At 43.8% G+C, this 16,261-nt stretch overlaps 1 protein-coding gene across 1 annotated transcript in view; it reads left to right on the top strand.

Annotated features, from left to right (window-relative positions):
• The window catches only part of KATNIP (katanin interacting protein), a 180,783-nt gene extending 175,147 nt beyond the window's left edge, over positions 1-5,636 (top strand). The window contains exon 27 of the mRNA XM_077828584.1: positions 4,549-5,636. Coding sequence (XP_077684710.1) covers positions 4,549-4,607 — 59 coding nt within the window. The 3' untranslated portion in view covers positions 4,608-5,636. The remainder of the gene's footprint in view (positions 1-4,548) is intronic.
• The last annotated feature ends 10,625 nt before the right edge of the window (positions 5,637-16,261 follow it).

The following is a 16,261-nucleotide window of genomic DNA, read 5'->3' as shown; positions in this document are numbered from 1 at the left end:
GAAATCTCACAGCTCTAAGGACAACTCTGCTCACAGCTTTAAAGCTTGGGGGATAATAGGTGAGAAAATTTATCTCATGGCTCTCCTCCTTTCTCAATTCACATAAAGTCTCCTCCTCACTTTCCCCCTCTCCCTCTCCTTCCCAGATGTAAAAGTGAGCCCTTGCTTACCTCTCTATACCCATCCTGGCATGCTTCCAACATACTTGCTAAATGGAAACAACACAGCACTATGAATACAGATGGTACCTGCTCATAGCAGACTAGGCAGGTTTTTTTCCCACACTAGTTAGCAGGTTGAGTTAAAGATGGGGGGAGCCTATTCTGTAATTCGACCTGCTAACTAATGTGAAAACTACAAATTGCCTTGTCTTAACTAGGATTTTACCTTGCATTTGTTAAGTTAAGTTAGCTAACTATGTGGGCGCCCTGAGGGAAAGCAAGCAATTGGCCAGCATAACCCTTAAGAATCCCTCAGAGAGGAAGCAGCAAACTTGCTGAAGGGCTTCCTTGTTCACCCTTCCAAAGTCCTGCAGCTGAGTCAAAATTTCCACCTGGTCAATGGTATCAAGAGCTGCTGATAGAATCATCTTACCCTAGTCTGCTACTAGCAGATCATCGCTCGTCAAGGTCAGCACAGTCTTTGTTCTGTAACTCAATCTGAAAATGGACTAATATGGATCAAAGAAATCTGTCAAATGCAAGTGTAGCTCACGCTGACTCATCACCACCTTCTTGATAATAGAGCCCAAGAAGGAGACCGGGTTCAAGATGAGATGAAAATTGGTGAGGTTGTCCATGTCCAAAGTTCAAACATGGCTGACAATTTTCTTACCTCAAGGAAAGCATTACAGTAATGATACTCCTCAGTACTGGCCTCAGTGTATCTCCACTGGGTTTGTAATCAGCTTTGAAAGGCATAAATTCATCTCAAATTCATCTCAGAGGTGGTTGGTTGTGCTCCCCAAGTAAACCACCCAGTCAAGACGGTGTTTTTAATTTCCATCTACTGTTCTCATGGAAGCTGTCGATCAGCCTGAATCTGATCAATCTTCTCTAAATAATAATCATAACTAATCAGCAGTTCTTTGTAGACTTTACTGAGAAATACTTGACTGTGTTACCGTACTGTGAGGATTCATGGGACTTGATCCCAGGTCTATGCTGACGGGAGAAGCTGCAGAGTTTTAAGTGTAGACCTGCCCTCAGAGTGTCACAGCAAAATACAACATGGAACAGATTGTTTAGCATAAGTATTTAAAACACATTTCAAGGGACCATTCAAGATTAAGTGGCCCTTTAACACCCCTGTATTCATGAGGAGGAAAGGGGTGGAAGCAGCTAGGGGAGGGTTAGTGGGTTATAGATTGTTGTAATAAGTCATAAGTGCCTCTGACTGAAGGGGTGAAGAAGAGCTTTGTGTAAGCTCGAAAGGTTGTCTCTCTCACCAACAGAAGTTGGCCCAATAAATACATTACCTTACCCACCTTGTCTCTAATATATTAATGGCCCTATATATGTTCTGCCCCATATATAGTTGCAGGTACTATATTTGAGTAAAGGCAACCCCCTAGCAGGGCACTTCAGATGCCTCAAAAACTACTGCCTAGTCTCCTGCTTCTTTTAGTGGCCCTGGATGTGGGTTGAAATTCAGGCTTATGTTGACTCATGTGACTTATGAACTTGCACCAAGGTGCTGCACACGAAACCTCTTGGCACCCTCATACCTCTGGAGACTCTTCCCGAGCCATGGACAGCCAGTGCCGTGAATTCCATCATAGAACTCCCCAAATCAAATGGCCACACAGTAGTGCTAACAGTTGTAGATCAACTGACCAAGATGGCACACTTCCTCTCCTGTGCCCATGTACCTTCAGCTCAGATGACAGCTCAGCTCCTAGTAACAAATATCCTCTGCCTCCCTGGGCTCCCCTGCCTCTGGCGCAAAACCCTCAGGCTACTAAACGTCCACGCTTATTCCTCCTCAGCATACCACCTGCAGACGGATGGCTAGATAGAGAGGATGAATAAGGTACTTGAGCAATATTTACAGTCCTTTCTTAATTACAGCCAAGACACCCTCGTACTGTATGCTGAATTTGCATACAACACCGACCATGCCTCCACAGGGAAAAGCTCTTTATTTTTATTTTTTTTTTTGCTAACTATGGATTCAGCCATTTCCTCCTGCACTACCAGTAGCCTCCCTGAACCCACTGCCTGCTGACTTGGTTCAATGAATCCACCATATAAAAGAAAAACTAAGGGGACACTTTGAGGATGCTAAGATGCATGATACACAGACAGCCAGAAACAGGAGGGGCCAGTCTTTTCTGTACACAAGAAGGTCTGCTTATCTGCTAAGAATCTCACCATGAACAGGCCATCTCACAAGCTAGACCACCCAATCCTTGGAAACTACCAGATTTATCAGAAAATCAGCCCTGTCACTTTCAAACTCCGCTTACCTAGTCCCTCAAATTGCACATGATCTTCCTTGTTTCTCTCTTGAAACCATACACTGAAAGCCTGTTCCCTGACAGAACACAACCACTGCCCTCACTGGTTCAAAGCCATGAGGAGTACGAGGTCCAGACCACACTGGACTTTGGATTGAAGTGGGGTCAGTTGTGGTACCTCATAGGCTGAGAAGGTTTTGGTCCCAGAGAGTCTCCTAGGAGCCTGCCAGTAACATTCACACCCCTGGACTTGTACAAGAGTTTCAAAAATATCACCTTGACAACCTGGTCCTACAATACCCCACAGGCACCCCCTGAAGGAGGACTTGACCCCAGAACTTCCATGCTGCCATGGCAGAGCCATCATGAATGCACCATACATTCTGGGAGACCAGCCACTGCTGGAAGTGCTGACCACAGTAGAGATGACTGGCAGCCCCTACCATGACCTCTGATTGACCCAGACCTACTATTTAAGCTCGAGGGAGTATCAGGAAGTTGTCTGTGGAACAAGGCAGCTCCCTGACCTGCTGTTGAAACAGATCCAGCATTATTTTTACCTCCTTGCCCTGCCCCCTGTTTTCTGGCTATTGACTCTGACTTGATCCTTGGCTACGGTTCTTGGCTATTGACTCTGGCTCAACCCTAGGCTCCAGTCCCTGGCTATTGACCTTGCTGTGACCCAAGGCTCTGGACTCCAGCTACTGACTCTAGCTTGACTTCTCAGGCCCAACCACTAACGGCTTCAACCACTGAACCTGACCTCCCACACCCTGGTTCCTGACTCTGAGGAGTCCAGGTTTCTCATATTGCCCAAAACTCAGACCAGTTCCCCACTGACTCTAAGAGAAAGAAATTTTGCCTTAACCACACCTAGAGGAATTAAAAATGTCCGTATCATGCAATCAATTGGATTCAGAGCTAGTTTTCCACCACCTGCACCCAATCCTTTTCCCACCGTTTCCTCTGTTATGTGTTACCTAAATTCTGTGTTGACCTGCAAGATCAGTGCTGAAGCAGAAGGTATCCAGGTATCACCGTGTCCTGTACAGAACAGTTACACTTTGACTTTTTGTTGCATCTCTCGTGCCAGCACTGGGTGGTCAGGATAGCACCCTGTGTCTGGGTCAGAGATGGTCTAGATCTCATTCTTCACTATCAACTCCTCAACTGAGGAGTGAGGATCACCTGCTGCTTCTTCTGAGCTGCTCCCATGCTGGTCTTGCCTTTAGATAGCTGGTTAGACTGCTGTCCATCCTTGGCCTCTTCTCATTCAGGTCATCTCCTACTTTTCAAAGATGAAATGTATATTGCTAGCACTGAGACTGAATGGTGCTCTTTTTCCTTACCATATTGCCATGTTCTTCCACTTTCCTTTGTCTTCTTCCACATCCATCCCATTCATCGTGTCATCCTGCGATGTCTCTCATAGGTGGTGCCTCCCTATGTGACTTATCTGATTCAGCTATAACTCATCGCAGATTTAGCTTCTGTCTGAACCTCTCAACTATCTCCTCCACAATAGAAACTTGTACTTGTGCATATGTAGCTCTTCTAGCTTTCATTCAGAAATAGAATGATGTACAACTTCCACATCAGATCGTTTTTGTTCAGCCAGGAGCCATGCTAGATTCTAGCTTATTTTTCTTTTACAGCAGTTCTCTTCTTTCACTGTGGAAAAGGTTTCATAGATTCAAAGTGTTTAATACCAGAAGGTATCATTAGATCATCTAGTATGATCTGTTTGTATGTTACAGGCCATTACATTTCACCGTTACCCCTGTAGGAGCCCAGTAACTTGTGTTTGGCTAAAACATGTCTTCCAGAAAGGCATCCAGTCTGGATCTGAAGATCTCAAGGGATGGAGAATTCATCCATTCCCTTAAGAGTTTGATCCAATGGTTAATCATTCCTTGCTCTTATAGTGAGAGAGGGTTCTCTTTCTTTGGGGCTCAGTACCGAGGAGGAAGGGGATAGCTTTCTGTCTGGTGTGGAAAAGGGAGTTGATTCTTCTCTCCTGGTTTAACTTGTGACTTCACTGTTAATATGTATTATTGGTCTTAAAACAGAACACTTTTCTGTCCCAACAGCTTTACGTCCAAAAACCTGCATATGTGATAAAGGAATACTGAGGAGGAAAAGACACTGAGGGGTTATGAACTGGACGTCCCGAGCCCACCCACCTGAGATGCCTACCACCTGGCACTTCGGAATGCAAATCAGCCATGTGGCAGATGTTTGCCACTTGACACTCCCAAACCACCACCGAAAGGCCTGAGATCTTTACTGTGTAATGATGGGGAGTTTCATTTGATGGAGGAAGCTCTTTAGAAATGAAATTTTAAGTATATGCTGATAGTGTTTCTTATTATGTCAGCACCTATACTATCCAAATTTTCATTCTCTGTTAACTGGTAAACCAGTAAACAGTGTAAGTAAAGTCACTGTTAACTTCTACCTATCTCTACCTAAGTGGACCTGCTTTTGAGTAAGAACCTTAATGCTAACTGGAGTCCACTGAGTTTACACACACATGGTTATATGCTGGATTGTGTACAAAGAGGCTGTAGCAACACATGCCATATAGTGCACAAAACAGATCTATTGTCATCAACATACCACACCCATCCTGGCAAACTAAGTGCTTTCCCTCTGGTAGGTAACTTGTGTTCCATATATAAATGGATTATGTTTCTGGATCTAAACCTGAAGAGTCCAGATATATTGTACTATAAGTGTGGTGTTATGCAACTAAAAATGTGATGAAAAAAGTGACTGTGTTGCAGGGTGCAGTTATGTAAGTGTCATTTTCACTTAAAATTTGTTGCTGATTATAACCTATAAATCTCTTTTCCATAGAAAAGATTCTTCCTTTTCCCAGGTAGAGAGTTCCCAGTGTTCACCGTAGAGGTGAGACACTGAAATACCATAAGACACATTTCTTTTAGCCAGATGCTATTTTAAACATAAAGCAGAGACTTACCACTGCAATTCCTGATACAGCAACCAAATTCATTGTTGCCAATTCTAAGCTACATCAGGATTATGTGAGAACCTGATAGCTTGTATATTTGCTTATAAAAATATATTTTATTCTTTGTCCTGGTCAATGTTGTTTGCTGAGTTGTAAAGCACAAATGAAATGAAATGTAGTCCCCCCGATTTCTGCCTATTGATATTACAGCTATATATAACATTTTGTATTTAAGACAAAAAGAACTTTTTACTTTCTCTAAATATAAAATAGATTTATATCTCTATTTCAATATCATTAAAATGCTATTGTATGGAAATATTGATGTGCTGGCTATGACCATGAAAAAGTTTTATTGTAGCAGCCAGGAGATAAAAGATAAAGTCACTTCAACAGAGCGGGATTAAGATCCTGATTAGGAAATGGAAGTCTCCTCTTGGTTCCTAGAAGACATTTGTTCACATCGTAAAGCAGCTGTAAAATTTTCCTCTCTTGGCCCTTTCTGCCCAAGACCCCCCTGGCAACAAAAGGGAGTGCTGCCAGTCAGGACTGGAGTAGATTTGGGATATTGAAGGTCCAGGTGAGGACTTGTACAGTTGTGAAGGGCTAATGTTTGGGTTCCAGGTCTGCACCATCGTCAGTAAAGCCTAGTCTACACTAGAAAAAGTTAGTAGCCACAATTCATAACTATAGCAGCTCACTATGGTAGCAATGGTGGAAGCCGTAGTGTAGATGGGACTTAGACACAGTTGTACAAATGCCTGAGTCCTAAGCATAGTTGAGATTCTGCCTTAGCTCCGCAGTGGAGCTGCACCGATTGTGAATTATGATGACAAAGTTTGCTAGTATAGATGCAAACATATAGAATAATGTTAGGAAAGTGAGTAATCCAAGAACTGTTGGACTGTCCACTGGTTCAGCTCTACTGATGGTAAAAATGGTGAGAATTAATGTGTACAGTGCTCCAGGCAGCCACTGGCATTTTGAGCACTGTTGTCATCATTGGCTCAAAGCATGTCTCTGTGGCCCGTGGCCACATCTTGTCTACACTATCGCTCCCACTACTGCTACCATCAATGGAGCTGAAATTTTAGCAAAATGTGAGAGCTTGTGTACATGGCGATTTAGTGTGTGACAAACTAGGGTGTGAATCTACAGTCCACTAGCATGCTGCACACTAACTGATCATGAGAACCCTGCTACTACACACTAAACATTCTGTCTTTTAGTATGCAATGGCAGAGCCCACATGAGCAGTGAGTGCATAGCATGCTAATGCACTGCATATTCACATGCTGGCTTGTTATGCATTAAATCACTGTGCAGTCAAGCCCCCTGAAGGTCTTGGAGAGCTGGAGTTTAACAGAATGACAGTTATTGGTAAGGTGCTTGTTAAAAAGCTTCCCTAACTTATACCACTTACTTATGTCAAGTTGCACTATACCTCAGTTCTTCATTGGTGAAATGAAGATAATATTTCCCACCCCACAGGGGTGTTGAAGACATTGTCATTAATGTTTGTGAGGTGCTCAGATACTACAGCCATAGGTAGATAAAGTTGAGTGTTGTATTTTGAAGGGCTAGTTAACCGGAGTGTTGCTGCTGAGTAACATGACAGTGGACAATACTGAAATACGTCTATTACAACTGCTTTCAAAATAGGCCTGGATTAATGGATACTAGCATCCAAATAAGCTCTGCATTTCTGAATGATCAGCCATAGAAATGCTGCCCATTCTCCTCTGAGCCAGCCGGGGGACCATTCAAAATGATACATTAATTTCTTATTAACAGTCTAACTTGCAAAATGTCCCAATGTCTTGCAGGAAAAGGTATTAAACTCTTGGAGCTGGGCCATCCTGGGGTTTGCAGTGGACCCACTATGTGCTTCACAGTGGGGGAAGCAAGTTTCCACATTCCCTCCCCAAGGCAGGGTGATTTTGGAAAACATTGCCAAGGAAACTTCTCAGAACCCTCACCCATGGGCATTTCCACAGCAATGAGTGACTGGGCCCTCTGCAAGATATGTGTTCCCCTTCTACACCGGGAGCCAAGCCACTATACATACATGCTGCTTAGGCTTCCTGAATTGTCTCAACAAAATAAAGGTTTTAAAATAGGCAGGGTACAACAGCCCCAACCATCACTGTGTTACACCCTGTGCAACGTTCCTCAGCTCCTCTGGCCACTGTCATAGCCCCAGATTGTCCGCACCGTAGCCACAGCCAGAGGGAACTTTTGGGAGCCTGAGCACCAGCATGTCTTTACAGAGGGGGCTCCATGGGAGGGAGTAGAGCAGGGGATTGGCTGTGCTCCATGACACCAGACACTGCTCAGGAAGTAACTATGCCAGCAGCATTAACTGCAGCATTCCCTCCACAGCTGCAACTGAGCAAGTGCCTCGGGCCTTAGCCAACACAGGAGATGGGAGGCCTCACTAGAGCTGGTTGGAAATTTTCCATCTAAATGTTTTTTGGATGGACAGTGCTGTTTTTCGTCTAAGTTAAAAGAGTTCGAAAAATGTCCTCTATTGCAACAAAAAATTCCCAGGAAAATCATTATTTGGAAACAACCAGGGAATTCATTTCAAAACATTTTCCTTTTGCAAGTTTTCAGAATTTTTGTTTAGCTTTCCAAAAAAATTCTTTTGAATTTCACAATTTAATTTAGAATTTATTTTGACTTTTTTATAAGTTTTACATTATTTCATGATATGTCAGTGGTAGTATCATGCCACTTCGCCTTTAAATCTCTCTTTGAAACCTACCTCTGCCATGATCCTTAAAGGTCCCTCCCATCAGGTACTGGGTAGGCCAGGGACCAACTGGACCATGGGTTCTCTGCTCCACTGTTATCTTGTCTCTTCCACTCACCCGAACTCTGACCTAGTTTGTGTTGTGGGGACTGTTGCATTAATTTAGATGGCATTCATAGACTCCAAGGCCAGAAGGAACCATTGTGATAATCTGGTCTGACCTCCTGTATAACAGGCCAGAGAACTGCCTCGCAATAATTCATAGCATAGCTCTTTTAGAAGAACATCCAAGCATGAGTTAAAAATTGTCAGTGATGGAGAAGCCATCATGACCTCGGTAAATTGTTCCATATATGGGCCCAAAGGTGTTAACAAGACCCTGTCACTGTTCAACAGTAAACAGTATTAAACGAGATTCCGTATACAGATACCTCAGCCTACTTAGTATCATGGCAATCACATCATTAAATATTCTTTTAGCCTTTTAGTAAACATACAGAAAAGAAGGAAAAACAGTTCAAGCATTTGAAATATAAAGTATTAAGGCTTTCATTGTAACGCCGGGCTTCCTTTCCCTTTAGCTGGAGTGTCACGAAGGAAACAAACCGTGGTTTGACAGTCTTCAATCACTGCCCTTTTGTGGGAAACAGAGAAGGAGTTAGTTGCGATGGGCTGGAGCTGTTGTTGCTGGTCCAGTCCCATTGCCTGGGAGACAAAACAAGACAACCGCACACAAGAGGGGAGAGAAAAGAACAGCAAAGAAAGAAAATGCAGCTTCTGTCTCTGGTGTTGACTCTCACTTGCAATCTCATTGCTGGAGAAACACAGACATAATGTGTGGTCTGATCAGCCACTCAGACTGGCAAACTTGTACCATCGTCAGGCTGTTTAGGGCATTACTTTTAGCTGCCTCTTTGGCCAGAGGCTTCAGCCGTGTTGCAAAATATAGTCTTGGCCAGCTAAGCCAGATTCTTACCAACAGAAGGCATAAGAAGAGGGATAGGAAAGAGAAGAGGATAAGGTGGGGAAGAAAAAAGATAAATGGGGGGCGGGGGTTGTTGGGATGACAAAATCTCACATCCCAAGTGGGGTTGGGAATTTAGCCACAGCTGGTGGAAGCGGTGATGTCATCTGGGCCCCTCTCTTTAGCCTGCTCTGATCTCGAGATTAGGACGATGAAGGCCCAACAATGTCACGGTAGAGCCCAAGGTCCTAGGAGATGGTGGGATTGGCGGCTATGATGGGCAAAGCTCACTCCAGCAGTTGTTTGCAGATGACAACTTCTCCTCCCCCCCCAAATCTTTTCTTTTAAGGACTCCCCCCGACCAAAGGATAGAGATGGGTGAAATAGCCCATCCCCTCATTATTTTGGTCACAAATTAGACCTAATTTCTGACACACCAATTTTGCTCCATTGCTTTCCAGTCCCACACTTCTCTTGTTTACCAGAGTTAGAGTTATATCAGGATGTGTTTTTGTTTGTACAGATTCAGCCTTTCTGCCTCTCTTTTGCATCTCTTCCCATCAACATGTATTGTTATAAGTTATTGTGACAGTTCACAAACTTTCACTTATTTTTGATGATTGCACTTACTACGAGGGAAAATTTGTTGGCCCCATTATTACAACATAATCCCTCTCTTTCATGAACCAGTTCCATCCAGGATTGGCCATTGGTTCATTAAATTACTATTACAAAAACAGAAACCTTGTTTATTTTAAGCACAGTAAAAAGGAAAAGGTATTTGGCTATATATTTAGGTTTGCAAATTTCTTATTCCAAAATGGGGATTTACAAATTTTATTTGATTAGATGTTATAAAAATTACAATTAAACCTTAGAGATGTTATCAAAGCGTAGAACAACTTACTTCATTTGTCGCTAGAACAAACCCCAAACAGCTGCTGTTATATGTATGTAAGTTGTTTAAAAACAAACCCTCTCTTATTGCTTCATTAGCTGTGTGCCTAGAATGGGTAAAGATGGCAAAAACGTCTCCCTTCTTTTTGCCACTTATACAGTTAAAGTTGCACATTTACACAAACCGTGAAAATTTTATGCACTAGTGGTTAAACGTGCTTACTTGGAGAACAATGGCATTTTCACCCTCGTGTGTTGCCTCCTTTAAAAAGAAGCAACAAAATGATGTTCATTGAAACAATTTTTGTATTCATGAGCCATTTGCAAAACCCAAAGGCGGTGAAAATTTGTAGGCATTTTTAGTCTATGCCGTATCCTGCCCACCTGTTTCACCACAAACATTTGTGAGGACAACGTGGCCATTGTGGGCTTGTGCCAATTTAGCCCATTATGGGCATCATTAGCACCGTGCTGTCTCTCATGTACAGAACAACAACAAATATCATTTACATCAAAAACAAAACCACCCCACTTTGCAACAACAACACAACAAGGAAGAAATTGCAAATCAAACAATCACAAAAAGGTTTAGTGTTACAACAGCCCTTGGTTCAGATGATTTGAAAATAATTTACAGTCACTTCATTAGAAGCCCTGAATTAAGAACATAAGAACGGCCATACTGGGTCAGACCAAAGGTCCATCTAGCCCAGTACTCTGTCTTCGGACAGTGGTCAATGTCAGGTGCCCCAGAGGGAATGAACAGAACAGGTAATCTTCAAGTGATTCATTTCCTGTCGCTCATTCCCAGCTTCTGTCAAACAGAGGCTAGGGACACCATCCCTGCACATCCTGGCTAATAGCCATTGATGGACCTATCCTCCATGAACTTATCTACCAAGAGTTCTTTTTTAACCCTGTTATAGTCTTGGCCTTCACAACATCCTCTGGCAAAGAGTTCCACAGACTGACTGTGCGTTGTGTGAAGAAATACTTCCTTTTGTTTGTTTGTTTTAAACCTGCTGCCTATTAATTTCATTTGGTGACTCCTAGTTCTTGTGTTATGAGAAGGTGTAAATAACACTTCCTTATCTACTTTCTCCATGCCAGTCATGATTTTATAGACCTCTATCCTATCCCCCCTTAGTCGTTTCTTTTCCAAGCTGAAAAGCCCCAGTCTTATTAAACCTCCTCATACAGAAGCCATTCCATGCCCCTAATCATTTTTGGTGCCCTTTTCTGAACCTTTTCCAATTCCAATATATCTTTTTTTAAGATGGGGTGACCACATCTGCACTCAGTATTCAAGATGGGGGCATACCATGGATTTATATAGAGGCAATATGATATTTTCTGTCTTATTATCTATCCCTTTCCTAATGATTCCCAACACTCTGTTCGCTTTTTTGACTCAGGGGTCAGCACCACCAAGTTCCACAACAGACACTTGACAAAATTACCGGACTTAGTGACAGACATTGGCGGGGGGTTATGTCATTCAGTCATTCAACCTGTAAAATAGCGCACATAATTTTCCAAACTGAAAAAAACAGTAACCTAGTTAGCTAGCTAATAATAATAAGAAGAAATTCTACTCACTCAGCCATGTGCCTGTACGAGCATCTCTCTCCGACTTCCCCTGCAGGACTGGCTGGGAGCGGGACCCCTCTCTGCGTGGAGCCTCCCTCCCCTGCCTGCACATGCCGCCTCTCGGGGCCAGGCAGGGAGTGAAACCAGAGAGCCCCGGCCGCCCGCTTCTCTCCTGCCCCTGAGGCCCCCGGGCAGCACAATCCCCTCCCTGCCCCATGCAGTGCCAGCCACACACAGCCAGCTCCGCACACACTGATTCCCTCCAGGCGGTGAGGGGTTAGAGCGCGCACCCCTCTGCCCTTCCCCACACCTTCCCCAAGCCCCGTGTGTGACAGGTCAGTAACCTCCCAGAGCCCAAGTTGAGCCTCCACCCCCAGCATTCAGGGAGGGGTGATGGAAGCAGCAACAGCAAGGATGGGGAGCCACTTGTGGGGAGCCGCCTGAGATGGCCATGAGCGCCCCACACAGACCTCAACATTTTTACCATGGACACTTGTGTCGGTGTACGGACACGTTGCCGACCCCTGTTTTGACTGCCACTGCACATTGAGGGGACGTTTTCAGAGAACTAGCCACAGTGACACCAAGATCTCTTTCTTGAGTGGTAACTGCTAATTTAGACCCCATCATTTTATATATATAGTTGGGATTATTTTCAGAGTAGCAGCCGTGTTAGTCTGTATTCGCAAAAAGAAAAGGAGGACTTGTGGCACCTTAGAGACTAACCAATTTATTTGAGCATAAGCTTGCGTGAGCTACAGCTCACTTCATCGGATGCATAAAAGTGGAAAATGCAGTGAGGATGTTTTTATACACACACACCATGAAAAAATGGGTGTTTATCACTTCAAAAGGTTTTCTCCCCCCACCCTACTCTCCTGCTGGTAATAGCTTATCTAAAGTGATCACTCTCCTTACAATGTGTATGATAATCAAGGTGGGCCATTTCCAGCACAAATCCAGGGTTTAACAAGAACGTCTGAGGAACAGTGGCGTGGGGGAAGGGGGTAGGAAAAAACAAGGGGAAATAGGCTTGAATAGAGACGGGGAGTGGCTAAGTCATTATGCAAGGTAACCTAAGTTAATTGTATCCAATTTGCAAATGAATTCCAATTCAGCAGTCTCTCTCTGGACTCTGGTTTTGAAGTTTTTCTGTCATAATATCGCAACTTTCATGTCTGTAATCGCGTGACCAGAGAGATTGAAGTGTTCTCTGACTGGTTTATGAATGTTATAATTCTTGACATCTAATTTGTGTCCATTATTCTTTTATGTAGAGACTGTCCAGTTTCACCAATGTACATGGCAGAGGGGCATTGCTTGCACATGATGGCATATATCACATTGGTGGATGTGCAGGTGAACGAGCCTCTGATAGTGTGGCTGATGTTATTAGGCCCTGTGATGGTGTCCCCTGAATAGATATGTGGGCACAGTTGGCAACGGGCTTTGTTGCAAGGATAGGTTCCTGGGTTAGTGGTTCTGTTGTGTGATACGTAGTTGCTGGTGAGTATTTGCTTCAGGTTGGGGGGCTGTCTGTAGGCAAGGACTGGCCTGTCTCCCAAGATTTGTGAGAGTGATGGGTCGTCCTTCAGGATAGGTTGTAGATCCTTGATAATGCATTGGAGAGGTTTTAGTTGGGGGCTGAAGGTGACGGCTAGTGACATTCTGTTATTTTCTTTGTTAGGCCTGTCCTGTAGTAGGTGACTTCTGGGTACTCTTCTGGCTCTGTCAATCTGTTTCTTCACTTCTGCAGGTGGGTATTGTAGTTGTAAGAAAGCTTGATAGAGATCTTGTAGGTGTTTGTCTCTGTCTGAGGGGTTGGAGCAAATGTAGTTGTATCGTAGAGCTTGGCTGTAGACAATGGACCGTGTGGTGTGGTCTGAGTGAAAGCTGGAGGCATGTAGGTAGGAATAGCAGTCAGTAGGTTTCTGGTATAGGGTGGTGTTTATGTGACCATCGCTTATTAGCACCGTAGTGTCCAGGAAGTGGATCTCTTGTGTGGACTGGTCCAGGCTAAGGTTGATGGTGGGATGGAAATTGTTGAAATCATGGTGGAATTCCTCAAGGGCTTCTTTTCCATTGGTCCAGATGATGAAGATGTCATCAATATAGCGCAAGTAGAGTAGGGGTATTAGGAGACAAGAGCTGAGGAAGCATTGTTCTAAGTCAGCCATAAAAATGTTGGCATACTGTGGGGCCATGCGGGTACCCATAGCAGGGCCGCTGATTTGAAGGTATACATTGTCTCCAAATGTGAAATAATTATGGGTGAGGACAAAGTCACAAAGTTCAGCCACCAGGTTTGCCGTGACATTATCGGGGATAGTGTTCCTGACGGCTTGTAGTCCATCTTTGTGTGGAATGTTGGTGTAGAGGGCTTCTACATCCATTGTGGCCAGGATGGTATTTTCAGGAAGATCACCGATGGATTGTAGTTTCCTCAGGAAGTCAGTGGTGTCTCGAAGATAGCTGGGAGTGCTGGTAGCATAGGGTCTGAGGAGGGAGTCTACATAGCCAGACAATCCTGCTGTCAGGGTGCCAATGCCACATTTATAACATTCATAAACCAATTGGAGAACACTTCAATCTCTCTGGTCACGCGATTACAGACATGAAAGTTGTGATATTACGACAGAAAAACTTCAAAACCAGAGTCCAGCGAGAGACTGCTGAATTGGAATTCATTTGCAAATTGGATACAATTAACTTAGGCTACCTTGCATAATGACTTCAGTCTCTATTCAAGCCCATTTTCCCCTTGTTTTTTCCTACCCACTTCCCCCACTCCACTGTTCCTCAGACGTTCTTGTTAAACCCTGGATTTGTGCTGGAAATGGCCCACCTTGATTATCATACACATTGTAAGGAGAGTGATCACTTTAGATAAGCTATTACCAGCAGGAGAGTAGGGTGGGGGGAGAAAACCTTTTGAAGTGATAAACACCCATTTTTTCATGGTGTGTGTGTATAAAAACATCCTCACTGCATTTTCCACTTTTATGCATCCGATGAAGTGAGCTGTAGCTCACGCAAGCTTATGCTCAAATAAATTGGTTAGTCTCTAACGTGCCACAAGTACTCCTCTTCTAGTTGGGATTAAGTTTTCCAGTGTGCAGTACTTTGCATTTATCAACATTGAGTTGCCGTTTTGTTAACAAGGGGTACCCAAGATGTGATTGTAGTAAAAATCTGCTTTAGCAACTTAACCTTTCACACTTTATTTTTGCCACTTTTGCTTTTTTCTTAAAAATGCCTTTACATTAAACTATTAAAGTTATTACCAATTATAGAAAAGACAAACCTTAGCAGAATAAAAAAAGATCTGAAACAAAGCATTTGTGAAGGGTTAAAAAACAGTAACTTTAAAACAATGGTTAACCCTGTTTTACTATTAAAAGCAAAAATATTAAGGTTTGCTTTGCGTGCTTATTCCAAACAAGATCAACACATTTAAGGATTTTAAAAACAAACTTGTTTGTTGGCTCATCAAGGTACAAGGTGTGATAGGGTGTTCACCCTACACTTGCCCTGGGGGGTGGTTAATAGAAGACAGATGGGCCAATTAACCTAATAGGTGACAAACTGGGAGAATTAAGACTGAGGGGAAAGCCCTAATTAGGGAGAGATCACCTCTGTGGGAACAGGTGGGGTTTCTATAAAGCCAGGGAACTGAGAGCAGAAATAGGCTGTAGGGAAGTAGTCTGTAGTCATTTCCTGGGAGAAGGGAGGTGTGTTTGGGGCTATAATGGCAGGTAGCCTACAGTTACTCCCTGGGAGGAGGGAGTTGTGGGGCTGGCAAACCCTGAGAAGTCAGGGAGAGCCAGAAGGTAAGGAAAGGCCCAGGGAAAAGGCAGTAGAGTCCAGGAAGGAAAAGACCTTGGCTGCTGACTAGAGGATCCCTGAGCTGAAACCCAGAGGAAAGGGCAGGCCCAGGTTCCTCTGCCAGCCACTGGAGAAGTGGCACCAAAGGGGTAGTGAATGGGAAGGCTGCCAGTAAGGAAAGACTTTGACACCCTGGAAGGGGAGAATGCAAATAGTGACCTGGCCAGAGGGCCACATCAAGAAGAGGGAGTGCCCTGAGTGATAGAGAATAGCAACAGAGCGTGCTGCAAGCGGCAGAAGGGCACCTCAGACCTGGAAAGAGCTGATCCCCAGAGCAGCCAGGAGGCGGCGCCGCCTGTGATGAGTGGATCCTGTGACATGAGCCACTACGTATGTATTAACCCTTTAGGCCCACTCAGGGAGGCCAAAAATGTTCTATGAAGTTAGATGGAATATATGGGCCCAGAGAGTCAAAGGTGTTACCATGGGCCTATCACTGTCCAATATTAAACAGTTTTAAACAAGTTTGGGATTGGGCTATAGAGCCCTCAGTTGGCTTAGTACCATGGCAAGCCCCGCATGAAACACCACAAAAGAAGGAAAAACAGTTTACAAGGTGTGATCATAACACAGTCCTTGAATTATATTAGTGTAACTTTTTTTACAATTAAAAATCACAATTCGGGTAACTTTGTTCCAACAGGACTGTCCTTATTATTTATCTGCACAGGATCTGTCACATGGGGCCCTGATCTTTGATAAGGTTCTGAGGCTACAGCTACAAAACCAATAATAGCA

Source organism: Eretmochelys imbricata, chromosome 10, assembly GCF_965152235.1.
Source record: "Eretmochelys imbricata isolate rEreImb1 chromosome 10, rEreImb1.hap1, whole genome shotgun sequence".
Taxonomy (NCBI): domain Eukaryota; kingdom Metazoa; phylum Chordata; order Testudines; family Cheloniidae; genus Eretmochelys; species Eretmochelys imbricata.
Note: the sequence above shows the minus strand (reverse complement) of the source record. Positions and strands in the feature narration are given on the sequence as shown.